The sequence below is a fragment of the Oreochromis niloticus genome, linkage group LG12 (genome assembly GCF_001858045.2).
Source record: "Oreochromis niloticus isolate F11D_XX linkage group LG12, O_niloticus_UMD_NMBU, whole genome shotgun sequence".
NCBI classification, from domain to species: Eukaryota; Metazoa; Chordata; class Actinopteri; order Cichliformes; family Cichlidae; genus Oreochromis; species Oreochromis niloticus.
The window spans coordinates 4,520,976-4,536,663 of NC_031977.2; the positions used below are offsets into that span (position 1 = coordinate 4,520,976).

Sequence of the window (15,688 nt, forward strand, 5' to 3'; positions counted from 1 at the left end):
GCAGAATCATTTCCATGGTGACGAGAAACTGCTTCACAGCAGCCAACCAAGTGAACAACAAAGAGAAGACTGCATGAAAGTAAATACAGAGTTCACTGCAAAGTGCACTCATAAGCTTTAAGGCTAGACTGGACTTTGACATCTAAAATAAGCCAGCACAGTTCTGGAAAAACATTCTCTGGACAGATGAAACCAAGATCAACCTCTACCAGAATCATGGCAAGAATGAAGTATGGAGAAGGTGTGGAACAGCTCATGATATCACATCATCTGTAAAACACAGTACAGGGAGTGTGATGGCTTGGACGTGCATGGCTGCCAGTGACACTGTGACACTAGTGTTTATTGATGATGTGACACAGAACAGAAGCAGCCGAGTGACTCTGAGGTGTTCAGAGACAGACTGTCTGCTCACATCCAGCTAAATGCAGTCAGACTGGTTGGGCAGAGTTTCATAATGCAGATGGACAATGACTGAAAACACACAGCCAAAGAAACCCAGGAGTTTATTAAAGCAAAGAACTGGAAAATTCTTGTATGGGCAGCTCAGTCACCTGATCTTAACCCAGCTGAGCACTGAGACTGACCTTTGGACAGAAAGGCCCACAAACAAACAGCAACTGAAGGCCACTGCAGTAAAGGCCCGGCAGAGCATTAAAAAGGAGGAAACCAGCATCTGGTGATGTCCATGAGCTCAACACTTCATGCTGTCACTGCCAGCAAAGGGTTTTCAACCAAGGATTGGAAATGAACATTTTATCTTCACTTATTTAATTTGTCCAATTACCTTTGAGCCCGGAAATGTAGGGCTCACTGACAATTAAAATAAATCAACAAAATTACTTACAGTATAATCTGTGTGTCCTTTCCGGTGCTTAAAATGACTTACACAGTAATTAAGATTACTGCATTTAGAGTGACTCTAGAAAAAGGTTTGTACTGTGTAGTTAAAGTTAATTTTTAAGGGTTAAGAAGTGTTTCATGTTCTTTGTTTTTCATTAAAGGTGAATAAAAACAGGCTCAGATATAATAATGAGTACTATCAATGTATCATTTTTATATTTCATATAAAAAGACAATTGAGTATGCACAAACCTAAACAGTACTTACTCAGCAATTCCTTACACTGTACTATACTGTACTTTAAATGATTTATGCTAGACTTACTTACAGTACAATTTGTGTCTCCTTTCCTGTTAAACACCTGGATGTTAGATAAGGTTAAATAACTCTATTCCCTTCTTTTAATGTAAATACCTTAGTATTAGTGGGTAAATATAGTTATACTGTCCATCCATCCATCCATCTTCATCCGCTTTATCCGAGGCCGGGTCGCGGGGGCAGTAGCCTAAGCAGGGAAGCCCAGACCTCCCTCTCCTCAGCCACCTCCTCCAGCTTATCCGGGGGAACACCAAGGCGCTCCCAGGCCAGCCGAGAGATATAATCTCTCCAGCGTGTCCTGGGTCTGCCCCGGGGCCTCCTCCCGGTGGGACATGCCCGGAACACCTCACCCAGGAGGCGCCCAGGAGGCATCCTTGTCAGATGCCCGAACCACCTCAACTGGCTCCTTTCGATGTGGAGGAGCAGCGGCTCTACTCTGAGCCCCTCCCGGATGGCCGAACTTCTCACCCTATCTCTAAGGGAGAGGCCAGCCACCCTTCGGAGGAAGCTCATTTCTGCCGCTTGTATCCGCGATCTCGTTCTTTCGGTCACTACCCACAGCTCGTGGCCATAGGTGAGGGTAGGGACGTAGATCGACCGGTAAATTGAGAGCGTCGCTTTTACACTCAGCTCCCTCTTCACCACGACGGACCGGTGCAGCGTCCCCATCACTGCAGCTGCAGCACCAATCCGTCTGTCGATCTCCGGCTCCCTTCTCCCATCACTCGCGAACAAGACCCCGAGATACTTGAACTCCTCCACTTGGGGCAGGAACTCATCCCCGACCCGGAGTGGGCACTACACCCTTTTCCGGCTGAGAACCATGGCCTCAGATTTTGAGGTGCTGATCCTCATTCCCGCTGTTTCACACTCGGCTGCGAACCGCTCCAGTGCGAGCTGGAGGCCCTCACCTGATGAAGCCAACAGAACCACATCATCCGCAAAAAGCAGAGATGAGATTCTGAGGCCACCGAAGTGAAAGCCCTCCGCCACTTGGCTGCGCCTAGAAATCCTGTCCATAAAAATTATGAACAGAACCGGTGACAAAGGGCAGCCCTGGCGGAGCCCATCACCCACCGGGAACGAGTCCGACTTATTGCCGGCAATGCGAACCAAACTCTTGCAACGGTTGTATAGGGATCGAATGGCCCGTAGCAATGGGCCAGACACCCCATACTCCCGCAACACCTCCCACAGGACACCCCGAGGGACACGGTCGAATGCCTTCTCCAAGTCCACAAAACACATGTAAACTGGTTGGGCAAACTCCCATGCACCCTCAAGTATCCTTGAGAGGATAAAGAGCTGGTCCAGTGTTCCGCGACCAGGACGAAAACCGCATTGTTCCTCCTGTTTACAATTTTACAGTTATACTGTAAATTCAAATAAAATAGGGACCCCACATTTTATGTTCTGTTGTGCTATTCAAATATATCATACACAAGATAATATATATAATATACATTACATTTAGAGCAATACAGTGCAGTGACAAAAACTGTAAACAGGACAGTGATTAATGAAATACTGTAAAATGAAATATCAAACCTAAATCAGCTGAAGTGGAAGTGACATGACTGTGAAGGCTGATGTCATGAAACAGAATCCAGTAGGATTAACACAACGCCTGTAGCTGCCATTTAATATTGACTTTACTATTTAGCTGTTGTGGTAAGAAAGAGTGAATTTGCTCTTCTGCAATCTGACACACACACACACACAGACACACACATAAGATATATGAACGTCAAAAGCTTTAGCGCTTCGTCAACTTTTTTGCTTAAAATAAAAAACTGTAACAAAGAAGAAGACTTCAACCTTCAGGTATGAGCGGACTAACTTCATTCATGTCTCCCTCCTGTTCTTACAGTTTTTTCTGATGGCTTGAGCACATTTTTTGTAACTATTGGCTATTTTTGCAAAACTCTACACACAAATAAGAAAACTCTTCACCCAATCAGCAAAACATTGTAGTTTTCTTGTAAAAGCGAATAACCTTTGCTTAACTCACCACACCTTTGTAAAAATGGTATTTTTGTATCAGACAGTTAACACAAGCCATCAAATTAATAAGCACACAATGCACCAACTACACACTGATGGTATGAATGAAAAGCACATCTGGCTTTTGCTTTCTCTGTGTACAAGGTAGGCTATGTCAGTTTGAGCTCATACTTTTGTCATAGATCCGTAAGCATAGAGGGATCCAAACTTCAAGTACTGGTGTTTATTCACACACATCAAAACAAACACAAGTGTTTATTTCCAAGTCAAAACGAAATAGTAATTTCACTGAGGAAAAAAAAGAAATCAGTCTACATTGTGTCATCTCTGTGGATCTGGCCACAAAATTTCGTCTACATCACATGAAATGTCCTCTAGTCCAGCGGTCCCCAACCTTTTTTGTGCCACAGACCGGTTTATGCCAGACAATATTTTCATGGACCGGCCTTTAAGGTGTCGCGGATAAACACAACAAAATAAAACTAGTACCGGTACCAAAAAAAAGACGATTTATTCATAACACACGTGAAAAGACCCAGGAAAAGCGAGTTAACGATAAAAACGATAACAAAATAACGCTGAAAACCATACATTTCACACCTGAGCCTCAACTCTCGCGGCCCGGTACCAAACGACTCACGGACCGGTACCGGTCCGAGGCCCGGGAGTTGGGGAGCGCTGCTCTAGTCCAAGGCACAGGGGAAAATATCTTCTGGAATTTTACATCTATGGTATTGTTGTGTTCCTCATTAGCATGGCAGTGCTACAGATCTTAGTGCAAAGTGACTGTGCTAACCGACTCTCATTTCAAAATGTCCTTATGATGCTTGCTACAGTGTAGCGGCTCAAGTTAGGCTGAACCCGTTGGCCAGCTTCCCTCAGGGTCACTCCATGGTTGATGACATGGTCCACTATTGTAGCTCTGATGTCATCAGCAATTCTATTTCTTACTCTTCTTACCCTTCCTCTCCCCCCTCCTCGTCCTCCTCTTGCTCCTCCTTGTCCTTGTTGTCCTCTTCATCCTACTTCTTCACCTCCACGTCCTCTTCCTCGGCCTCCTCTACTTCTCACTCTTCCTGCTCCCTCCATTGTACTCCACACACAGAGCTTACCTGTATTATAGTGCTTAGGCTGATTGCAAAGTGAACTAATTATCTAAAAAAGTTTTCACACGTGACAGTGTGCCAGACAGTTGGCAAAATAGTGTAAATAATGGCCATAAATGTGTATAGTTTTGCTAGGAGTGTGCTGATCATTTGGAAATTGAGTGTAAAGCCGTGAGTTGTGTTTACAGTTCTGCAAAAAGAGTGCTGTGCAGTGGATTGTAGCTACAGGTTTGCAAAGTGTGTGTTACAAAATGGCAAACTGAGTGCAAAGCAGTGTTTGTGCTTTTAGTTTTGCAAACTCAGTGAGTGGTTTTGCTATAAGTATTAATAGTTTTAGAAATTGTGCTATAAGAATCACAGTTAGGGTTTAAGCATTCAGAAAAAACTGTAATGTCGCTCCATAACCCCAGTCCGTTGGATTCAAATGGCACCGCTATACTGGTACTACATCGCGGTTAGAATGTGTTATTTAAAACGTATTTTATTTATTATATTTAAATTTATTTAAAATAGATAAAAGGGGGTACTCTAAAGTCTAACAGCTAACTAACATGCTGTGATCTTTACATACAGCCTGGTGTGTGTAATAGTGGCGAGATTAGTCGTTTTAGCTTTGGCCATGCCCTAGTACTACTGTCGCCTAGGAAACGGGGCGGGGAAACGCCGCTAGCCAAGCGTCAGACGGACCTGATAGGTGGAAGTGCTGCATGACACCATAGCGTGCCATGGTTCCATCGGTGTGGTGACACTGGGAGGTGAAGTGCAGAATCCCCGTTCAGTCAGTGTAATCTGCAGCTTTACATCTCCTGCACGGCGGGGCTGTGTTAATCAGACCTCCATAATCATCTTCTTACCAAGGTAAGTCAGTCTGCGCGCACTCACTCACACAACGACATTTTAATAGAAAAATAATAATAACCTGCAGGTTTATATAAGTAATTGACTTATTAAAATAGTATAAATAAAGTTTCTTATTTAGCTAGGGTGACCACCCGTCCTCTTTTCCCCGGACATGTCCACTTTTCACGTTCTGTCCGGGCCGTCGGTGGGGATTTTCGAGATTGATGAAAATGTCCGGGTTTTCCTATAGTCCGAGAGAGGACCCATGCGCTTGATGTCATCCCCGAACTGCTGCTTTGTGAGCGCTTGTTCTGCGCTCACAGACGGGACAGACGGTGCGCAGCAACGCGCCTAATGTTGTTTAGAAGATCCCAAAGCGCAAGTGCATCATTTCAGATGAACTGCAAAAGAAATTTCCCTCTTACCGGCCCAGTACTGGTAATTTTTCTTATGCAGATGAGGCCTTAGTTCTGTACCATTATTTAATTCCAGAGGCTTTTAAGTTATTTTTTTGTAAAAAACAAAAAACAAAAAAACCTGTAAACTTGTAAAAGCCTATATGACATTTTTCGTCCACACGTAAACGGCGTTTCAGAAACGGAAATTTTTTAAAACTCCTGCCAGGTTGGAGATTTTCGAAAACTCAGTTTTAGCATTTATGTGTGGACGAGAAATACAGAGTTCGTCATGCAACGTCAAAGGTATGTGCCTCTTTTCACGCTGTGCGCCACGTTACTGTTTACATGAGATGAATTTCTACAATCGCGGATAGAGACAAAATACTGTTATTGTTAATCTATCTGCAGGTTTTACACGCTTACATACACACGCAGTTACTGTCCCTGCATTTAGAAAGGCAGAGGCGTCATGGTGTAATTATTTTACGTGTAGTTGTTTTTTTCCTGTGATAATATTCAACATTGCTTTAAAAATGCCTCTCTGTGCAAAATGGGTTCAAAAACATAGACAGCTGTGGGATACTGTTTGTCCCTGATTTGCACAGGGGAGCTAACATCTCTAAAATGTCAGGAGTAGTTAGTCATTATAAGAAGTGTTTGTGAAGTAAAAATCAAGAATATGGGATACTGTTTGTCCGTGATTTGGAGAGCCAAGCGCTGCTCCCAACCCAGGGGAAAGGAATTCCTACCTTGGCCCTTGTGCAGGTGAAGCCAAAGGCAAGATATGCTTTACCATATTTTCTAGTATTTGGCGATGCTTCATCCTGTGCTTTGCATTTGTGTGGGAGCCCCGTAGAAAACCATGGCTCTGCGCCCCCCCCCCCCCCCCCCAGGGTGCCACCCAAAGTGGCATTATTGTGTTATTAAAGCTCTTCATGACTGAGCCAAGTGTCCTCTTTTTTGAAAAACAAAATATGGTAACCCTAATTTAGCACTTTAAAATAGCTGTGGTGTAAAACCTAACCCTGTCAGTAATCAGTTCTACGGTTATCTGTTATCTTAACGTATTAAGCGCTTTTGACCTGACACTGTAGAAATCAAAGTTAAACGAATCGATCCCATTTCAAATTGTCAGATTGTCATCGGACATCCTCGGAAAGCTCTTCAGTTTACGTGTGTTATGTTGTAGCCCCGCTGCAGCATGCTGACCCGCGTGTTCCGTGCCCACGGCCTCGTGGTGGCCTCTCACCCCTGGGAGGTGATTGTGGGCACAGTCACCCTCACTGTCTGCATGATGTCCATGAACATGTTTACTGGGAATGATCAGATATGTGGCTGGAACTTTGACTGCCCCAAAACAGAGGTGAGCAAAGGATCAGTGTCAATAATAACAAGTAGTGCAACACGTATGTTTGTATTTTTAGTCGATGTTGATGACCTCACCGCTGCTCTATTCTTTTTTATTATTGCAGGAAATTCTGAGCAGTGACGTCATCATCCTCACCATTACACGTTGTATCGCCATCGTCTATATTTACTTTCAGTTCCAGAACCTAAGACAGCTGGGGTCCAAATATATTTTAGGTACATTATCAGTGGTCATGTATTTGTAGGACATGTCAGTGACGTTTTCTTCCCTTTGACCTGACTCCATCTGCTTTTTCTGTAGGCATTGCTGGCCTTTTCACCATCTTCTCCAGCTTTGTATTCAGCACAGTTGTCATTCACTTTCTTGATAAGGAGCTCACTGGCCTCAAGTAAGGACACACTTGATAAAATGGGCCTTTTTTCAGGAACTCTTTCAGAAACTTGCGATAAATAGTTTGATCCTGTCTTTCAGTGAGGCTTTGCCCTTCTTTCTGCTTCTCATTGATCTCTCCAAAGCATGCGCTCTCGCCAAGTTTGCCTTAAGCTCTAGTTCTCAGGTATGCACTATTATATTTGGTTTTTAGTGCCACAGCCCAACAGCAGCTGAGAAACTAATATATCACTCATATGTTTTCAGGATGAAGTGAGGGATAACATTGCTCATGGGATGGCAGTACTTGGACCTGCCTTTACTTTGGATGCTCTCGTGGAATGCTTAGTGATCGGAGTGGGAACCATGTCAGGTATGTGCTGCTGTTTGGTGTCCGCATTAGGAGAGACCAGCTAGTTAGTTCCTTGGTTCCTGAGCTTGTTTTCCACAGTTTCCATGAACCGATGTCAGATACTGATACAAACATACTGTTTTACATGTGAACTGAAGCTGCTTTTATGTTGCTGTGAAGTAAGCACTGTATGAATCATCTTTTTTCACAGCTTGCTGGAAGCTGTCATGTATTTATGTCTGGTCACTTTAGCACCAGTTGAGTTTCCCACATGTTTGATTATTATTGCGTCACAAGTTTTCTTCTATTTTTGAAATCATTTGGAGATAACTACATTTGTAATCAGATCAAAGGTTGTGTAAGACTGCACATTAGTATCGACTGAAGTGACATCAGCCAGGTGTGGTTTCTTCCCCCACAGGTCACCAAGCTAGCCACTATACTGAGTTTATCATTGCTGTTATAATAACCAGTGACTTGTTGTTGAGCATTATCAGATATCTGTTTGGTGTCTTGCAGGTGTGAGGCAGTTGGAAATCATGTGCTGCTTTGGATGCATGTCTGTCTTGGCCAACTACTTTGTGTTCATGACTTTCTTCCCAGCATGTGTTTCCCTGTTGCTGGAGGTAAGGGCACAGCTTTCCTGCATTTGTCTGACATGTTGATGTTTGTGTGGGTTTCTTTGATTGATCCTGTTATTTGTTCTTTCAGCTGTCCCGCGAGAGTCAGGGGGGCCATCCTATCTGGCAGCTCAACCATTTGTCCAGAGCAATGGAGGAGGAGGACAACAAACCCAATCCTGTAACACAGAGGGTCAAAATGATCATGGTAAACTTCTAACACGTTACTTAGTGTCTTTGTCTTTATTTGAAGAAGTGTGTAATGTGTTTCTCTGCTCCACGTTCAGTCTCTAGGCCTGGTCATGGTTCATGCTCACAGCCGCTGGATTGCTGAACCATTGTCCATAAATTCTACAGTCGACATGCTCGGGGTTGGCATGGAGCTGGACCACTTCTCACCCAGGAGAATTGAGCCGGATAAACCTCTTTGGCAGTTCTACCTCACGAGGTGATGCAATAATTTAGGTTGTTTTAATTTAACGTTTGCACAGTTGTGATTACTGCCTCATGTAGCATTGCACATGTTGTTGAGCTGCTGAATGTATGACACTTTCTATGTGAGACATAAAGGGCAAAAACTCTGTTCTATGGAGAGATAGATGGTCAGGGTCATCTGTGAGGGAAAAGGCTGCTTTGTGTTTATAATGGAATTGCAGAGTTTTCCTGGACATTCCTGTTGTCGTGCTTTTCTGAAGTGAAACATGTTCCTCTCCATCTTACCTTACAGGATGATAACTATGGACATAGAGCAAATGATCTGTCTTGTCTTGGCCCTGCTGCTAGCTATCAAGTACATCTTCTTTGAACAGGCTGAGATGGAATCTACGCTGTCACTGAAGAACCCCATCTCCCTTTCCACCCACACCCTAAATCCTCCATCCCCATCCGAGCCCTGCTGCAGGGAGGATCTGGTTAGGTCACGATGCCACGCCCCTGCTCACACCATGGCTGTTCCAGGACCTGCCCATAAAGAGGAGAAAGGTGTGTCTCGTGATAGTGGTAAAACAGACGGACCTGTTAGCACTTTGTTATCAAATTCAACTTTGTTATCCTAGATGAGGTTATCCGGCCCCTGTCTGCTGCCGACAACGATCATCATCCAAGGAGCTTCTTTGTAATGAGGGAAGAAGAAGAAGAATCCAAGTCCGAGAGCACGGAGAACACGCTCCCCCAAAAGCCCAGAGACCTGAACGACTGTGTGGCCATCCTCAACAACCCTAAGGTCAGTCATTAGACGCAAATCGCTGAAGCCCGTCTTCAAAAGCTGATAACTCATTCCACAAACATTTAGTCATTTTCTTTATTTTGAATCATGCGATATTAAAACTGTTGCCATCAGTTGTGATCGTTTAAAGAATGATAATAATTTTCCACACATATCTGCTCAGGCAGCTCAGTTATATATGTGCTGGACTTCAGGATCGTTATGTTGGGCAGCTTTGAACACACTTATGCTAACATAACATGTTATGTTGTTGGTAATGAAGGAGCTCGTTTTAATCAGAGTAAAGAATCAAGTCAGTTAAACTCCTGACCTGATCAGTTAGGTAGTCGAGGGTGTCGGCCTCAGCGGCTTCGGTGTTAATGTGGAGAAGAGGGGATGGCCCCCAAACAGGAAGTGTTTCCAGGTGGAGGCCATTGACATGTTTGTCCTTCCTCATCTTTTCTGACTCATGCTGCTGAAACATGCCGTTTCCCTTTAAGTTGAAATGGTTCGGCTTTATCACAGGAAGACTGACAAGCCCACAAAAAGTTTCAACTTTCGATAATTTAGTAACAGCAGCTAACTGCAGCTACAAGATGGGACTGCCTTCACTTTAAAGTTAACAGGCCTGACCCTGCCTACCTCCACCTCGTTCATTTGCAGTTTGGTACACAAATTAAAATGATCAACTCTACTTAAAGAAACAATACCTGCACAAAGATGTGATCTGCAGTGATTGTAGAGCTGCAGTTTACACACACTCGTCACGGATGCCATGGTAACCTCAGACTTTCATCGATGTCTTTGAACTGTTCTTTTTCCAGTGTGGAAAGATTTTCAAAAACAAGAATTGGGTTCACAAGTTTGAATTTTCTGTCATTTCTGTGTGGTAAAAGTACAAATACGGGGTCAAAAGTATTCATACACACAGCAGCTACTTTAAATGAGCTCTACCAATTATGCCAGAATCATCTGGTTGACGTGCAGCTTACAAAGTAACATTAAACCAAATTACCATGAAATTCATGACCGTGAATTAGTGGATGTTTGACCATAGCATGCATGTAGTCCACGGCATTTACTGCTGAGTTATGACTGTGGAAATATTTATATAAGCAGCATGTATGCTAAACTATAAATGGTGTCAATGCCAACAGTGGGCTACATTTAACAGGTGAAGATGTTTGTTTCTGATCTTGACACCTGATGACATCATTTAATAAACTGTCTCTGACATACACCTGTTTTCCAAAATGTTTATTTGTTGTGGGGAAAAAATGACATGTTTATAAAGTCATTTCAGAATTATTTCTCTGTCTTTTAGTTATTTTATCTTACTGTATATTATTTATTATCATGTATTTAAAGTAAATTCCCAGCGACTGGTCTGTGCAGACTATGTAACTGATAGTGAGTCCGGTTGTTGCAGCTGGGCCCTCGTTTCCTGAGTGATGCTGAGGTGATGCTTCTGGTCAGCTCTAAACACATCCCTGCCTACAAACTGGAAGCCATCATGGAGACCGCAGAGCGAGGAGTGGCAATTAGAAGAAAAATGTTATCAACCAAGCTTCCCTGTTCCTCTGCGCTCTCCTCTTTACCGTACACAAACTATGACTACTCGAAGGTGAGACACAACTGCGTTCTCCTCTGTTGTTGTCTAATTTATGCCTGAACTGCTCCGAACTTACCTGAACATTTCAAACAAAGGGCCTTACCATGGGGAAAGGAAAGGAGGAAGACTTTAGTAGTGTGTTGTACCGGTTACACATTCTTTGTTATAAGCTATCACCACACAACTGTTAATGACTGTGTTCACACATATCATAGCAAAGTCCTGTTAAGAAAGTAAAGTTTATTTTGATAAACAGGAAGTCACAAAGCGCTGGCTAAAATAAAGAGAACATTAGGCACCAAAAAGATCAAACAAAAGGTTAAAGGTCATTGAAGGTTAAAAATCTCAACAGAAGTTTTATTTAAACAGAAACATTTGTAACTGCACCATCCGACCATATGAGCCTAGTTACACTGATCATTATTAACTACCATTTATAATTATTAATATAACTGTAACATTAATGAACACAGAACATTGCAGCCTGACCCACAGAGCAGTGGGAGGAAAGCTTACACGTGTTTCCAGCCTCAGGTGTATTTACAGTCATACAGGTGACAACATGATGGAGCATTGCATCATACAGGAGAAGCACACGTACACACTACAATAACTGTACATACTGAAAAGTACACAGTCAGTATAATGAGAGGGGCATCTCAGTGTGAGCTACTGTATATGTATTTAGCTGTGTGTAATATACTGAGACATTTATAATTACAGCTGCTCTGTTGTATCTGTGTTATTTATTTTAGTTAGTTACTGTTGTTACTGTCCTGAAGCACCTGTGACCAAATAATTACCTCCTAGATTAATAAAGTTTTCAGATTCTTTCCTCTCACCTTATTTACTGGGATGTAGTGGTAATTTCCAGTACAGTATTAATTTTCTAAGAAACTATTTTGGTAAAAACATCAATTCTTAGCTTTAAAATAAAATGTCAGTAAGTTTTTTTAAACATAGCCTTTGTTTTCCAGGTTGTCGGCACCTGCTGTGAGAACGTGATTGGCTATGTGCCCATACCTGTGGGTGTGGCTGGACCACTACTTCTAGATGGGAAACAGTTCCAGGTTCCCATGGCAACTACAGAAGGCTGCTTGGTAGCCAGCACCAACCGCGGCTGTCGAGCAATCGCAGTGAGTGTTGCAAGTGTTGTTACTGCTAGTCTTTATGTGCTGCAGGACAAGTTACAGCATGAACGCAGTATCTGAAACACTCAGTAGTACATGTACCTTTATTTAACTGTACCATAGTGTGTTTGCTGCTGCATAATGTTGTTGATTAATTTTCACCCTGAAATATTTTATCATCAGTGGTCTATTGTTTCTTTGTTACAAAGTACATCAAAGTGCATCAAAGCTAGCATTGGTATTATTTGATATGTGCTGCTCTCACACACATGTTTGCACACTGAGGGCTGCACATGTATACGTGTGCATTTGTCCCCCACATATAATCCAAGAACAGAATTATGAACTCATCAGACTGGTGAACCTTTTGTTTTTAAGCAGACTCGCAACAGATCAGTTGGTTTGGTATAACCTGTAATGGTTTTACTCAGTTTCACATTTCACTGGTGTTCATGTTTAAATTTAAAATTTGAGCCTTTCTGGAACTTGATGTTTACCAGTAGTGACTCAATGCAGTGAAACATTATCAAACATATGTTAGTTTTTGTGTTATCAGTTACTTTACAGTGTGAAAAACCAGTAGTACTATGAACCATGTGTTAATATTTACCATATATATATGTGTGTGTAGCTGGGTGGGGGAGCCCATAGTCGTATCTTGGCTGACAGCATGACTCGGGGCCCTGTAGTCAGGCTACCCTCTGCCTGCCGTGCTGCTGAAGTCAAAGCCTGGCTGGAGAGCACCGACGGGTTTCAGGCCATCAAAGCCGCCTTTGACAACACCAGCAGGTAAACTGTTCTGCAGTGTGTACACTCAACCTGTTTGTGTGTCTGCAGTGTGTGCACTCAGTCTGCTTGTGTGTCTGCAGCGTGTGCACTCAGCCTGCTTGTGTGTCTGCAGTGTGTGCACTCAACCTGTTTGTGTGTCTGCAGTGTGTGCACTCAGTCTGCTTGTGTGTCTGCAGTGTGTGCACTCAGCCTGCTTGTGTGTCTGCAGTGTGTGCACTCAACCTGTTTGTGTGTCTGCAGTGTGTGCACTCAGCCTGCAGTGTGTGCACTCAGCCTGCTTGTGTGTCTGCAGTGTGTGCACTCAACCTGTTTGTGTGTCTGCAGTGTGTGCACTCAGCCTGCAGTGTGTGCACTCAACCTGTTTGTGTGTCTGCAGTGTGTGCACTCAGTCTGCTTGTGTGTCTGCAGTGTGTGCACTCAGTCTGTTTGTGTGTCTGCAGTGTGTTAGGGTTCAATGTTGAGAGAGGAATCCAAAAATAACCACAGATCCAGGCGTGTGCAATTTAGACGGCATTTTAATGAACACATGTGTGAGTTCAACAACCCAATCAGTGTTGAACTGTCTTTACCATATTCAGACAACAGTTTTATAGGGTTAAGATAGTACAGCCCCCTTTTCTGTTGCTAGGCAGATTTAAACAAAGCATACGTCACTCCAAAACCACAATGACTCTTAACATAGTCTAAAACAGAACATCTTCTTCGGGTCGACGCCAAGCGCTTCCTGTCTCCATCCTGCCCAGGCTTATCTTCCTGGAACATCAGGTGCACTTCCTGTACAAAATGTCACTCATGCACAACTTTGCAGTCATAAACTCTTACCTACTAAATGAGTCTATCTGTGTGTGTGCACGTGCGAGGGCGCGTGCATGCTGTGTACTGCGTACGTGTCATGACCTCTCACTATTTGTGTCTGTATATGTCTCGCCCTTAAATGCTCTCACATCTCACCCGTTACACTTCTGACCTTTCACCAGAACAGAGGCTCATCCTTACATATAATAACCTAACTGGAACTATATATGTAATCTACTGAATAAATGTTTTAATCAAAAGCCTCTACTAAAAGCTTAAATCAAAGATAAATGCATAATAAACACCCTACTCTTTGGCTTGCACTCACTCTGCTTTCGGTTTCACTTCTGCAAAACCTGCAACTTCAAAAGCCTATAACTTCCTGTCTCATTTCGGTTTATAGATTCAACTCAACAGTTTAAAGTGGTTCTTACTGGACCTGTAATAAAGACTAATATGATACCAATACATTTGAACATTTGAATGCAATATCAATACCTCTTGTATACATATGCTTGCTATATGTTTATGATGCAACAGTAATGACAGTAATACCAATAATAACAAAATAATAAATCAAAATGACAAAACATACTACCTCCTTCTCCACAAGTGTGTGCACTCTGTCTGCTTGTGTGTGCACTCAGCCTGCTTGTGTGTCTGCAGTGTGTGCACTCAACCTGCTTGTGTGTCTGCAGTGTGTGCACTCAGTCTGCTTGTGTGTCTGCAGTGTGTGCACTCAGACTGCTTGTGTGTCTGCAGTGTGTGCACTCAGCCTGCAGTGTGTGCACTCAGCCTGCTTGTGTGTCTGCAATGTGTGCACTCAGTCTGTTTGTGTGTCTGCAGTGTGTGCACTCAGTCTGTTTGTGTGTCTGCAGTGTGTGCACTCCGTCTGCTTGTGTGTCTGCAGTGTGTGCACTCAACCTGTTTGTGTGTCTGCAGTATGTGCACTCAACCTGTTTGTGTGTCTGCAGTGTGTGCACTCAGCCTGCAGTGTGTGCACTCAGCCTGCTTGTGTGTCTGCAGTGTGTGCACTCAACCTGTTTGTGTGTCTGCAGTGTGTGCACTCAGCCTGCAGTGTGTGCACTCAGCCTACTTGTGTGTCTGCAGTGTGTGCACTCAGCCTGCAGTGTGTGCACTCAGCCTGCTTGTGTGTCTGCAGTGTGTGCACTCAGCCTGCAGTGTGTGCACTCTGTCTGCTTGTGTGTCTGCAGTGTGTGCACTCAGTCTGTTTGTGTGTCTGCAGTGTGTGCACTCCGTCTGCTTTTGTGTCTGCAGTGTGTGCACTCAACCTGTTTGTGTGTCTGCAGTGTGTGCACTCAGCCTGCAGTGTGTGCACTCAGCCTGCTTGTGTGTCTGCAGTGTGTGCACTCAGTCTGTTTGTGTGTCTGCAGTGTGTGCACTCAGCCTGCAGTGTGTGCACTCAGCCTGTTTGTGTGTCTGCAGTGTGTGCACTCCGTCTGCTTGTGTGTCTGCAGTGTGTGCACTCAGCCTCTTTGTGTGTCTGCAGTGTGTGCACTCCGTCTGCTTGTGTGTCTGCAGTGTGTGCACTCAGTCTGTTTGTGTGTCTGCAGTGTGTGCACTCAGCCTGCAGTGTGTGCACTCAGCCTGTTTGTGTGTCTGCAGTGTGTGCACTCAGCCTCTTTGTGTGTCTGCAGTGTGTGCACTCCGTCTGCTTGTGTGTCTGCAGTGTGTGCACTCAGCCTCTTTGTGTGTCTGCAGTGTGTGCACTTAGTCTGCAGTGTGTGCACTCAGCCTGCTTGTGTGTCTGCAGTGTGTGCACTTAGTCTGCAGTGTGTGCACTCAGCCTGCTTGTGTGTCTGCAGTGTGTGCACTCAGCCTCTTTGTGTGTCTGCAGTGTGTGCACTCAGTCTGTTTGTGTGTTTGCAGTGTGTGCACTTAGCCTGCAGTGTGTGCACTCAGTCTGCTTGTGTGTCTG

At 43.8% G+C, this 15,688-nt stretch overlaps 1 protein-coding gene across 1 annotated transcript in view; it reads left to right on the plus strand.

Annotated features, from left to right (window-relative positions):
• The first annotated feature begins 4,973 nt into the window (after window positions 1-4,973).
• hmgcra (3-hydroxy-3-methylglutaryl-CoA reductase a) overlaps window positions 4,974-15,688 on the plus strand; it is a 35,466-nt gene continuing 24,751 nt past the window's right edge. The window contains exons 1-14 of the mRNA XM_003437610.5: window positions 4,974-5,129; window positions 6,699-6,872; window positions 6,982-7,093; window positions 7,179-7,266; window positions 7,350-7,434; window positions 7,515-7,620; window positions 8,119-8,225; window positions 8,311-8,427; window positions 8,507-8,667; window positions 8,947-9,200; window positions 9,275-9,441; window positions 10,853-11,047; window positions 12,013-12,171; window positions 12,797-12,954. Coding sequence (XP_003437658.1) covers window positions 6,711-6,872; window positions 6,982-7,093; window positions 7,179-7,266; window positions 7,350-7,434; window positions 7,515-7,620; window positions 8,119-8,225; window positions 8,311-8,427; window positions 8,507-8,667; window positions 8,947-9,200; window positions 9,275-9,441; window positions 10,853-11,047; window positions 12,013-12,171; window positions 12,797-12,954 — 1,871 coding nt within the window. The 5' untranslated portion in view covers window positions 4,974-5,129; window positions 6,699-6,710. The remainder of the gene's footprint in view (window positions 5,130-6,698; window positions 6,873-6,981; window positions 7,094-7,178; window positions 7,267-7,349; window positions 7,435-7,514; window positions 7,621-8,118; window positions 8,226-8,310; window positions 8,428-8,506; window positions 8,668-8,946; window positions 9,201-9,274; window positions 9,442-10,852; window positions 11,048-12,012; window positions 12,172-12,796; window positions 12,955-15,688) is intronic.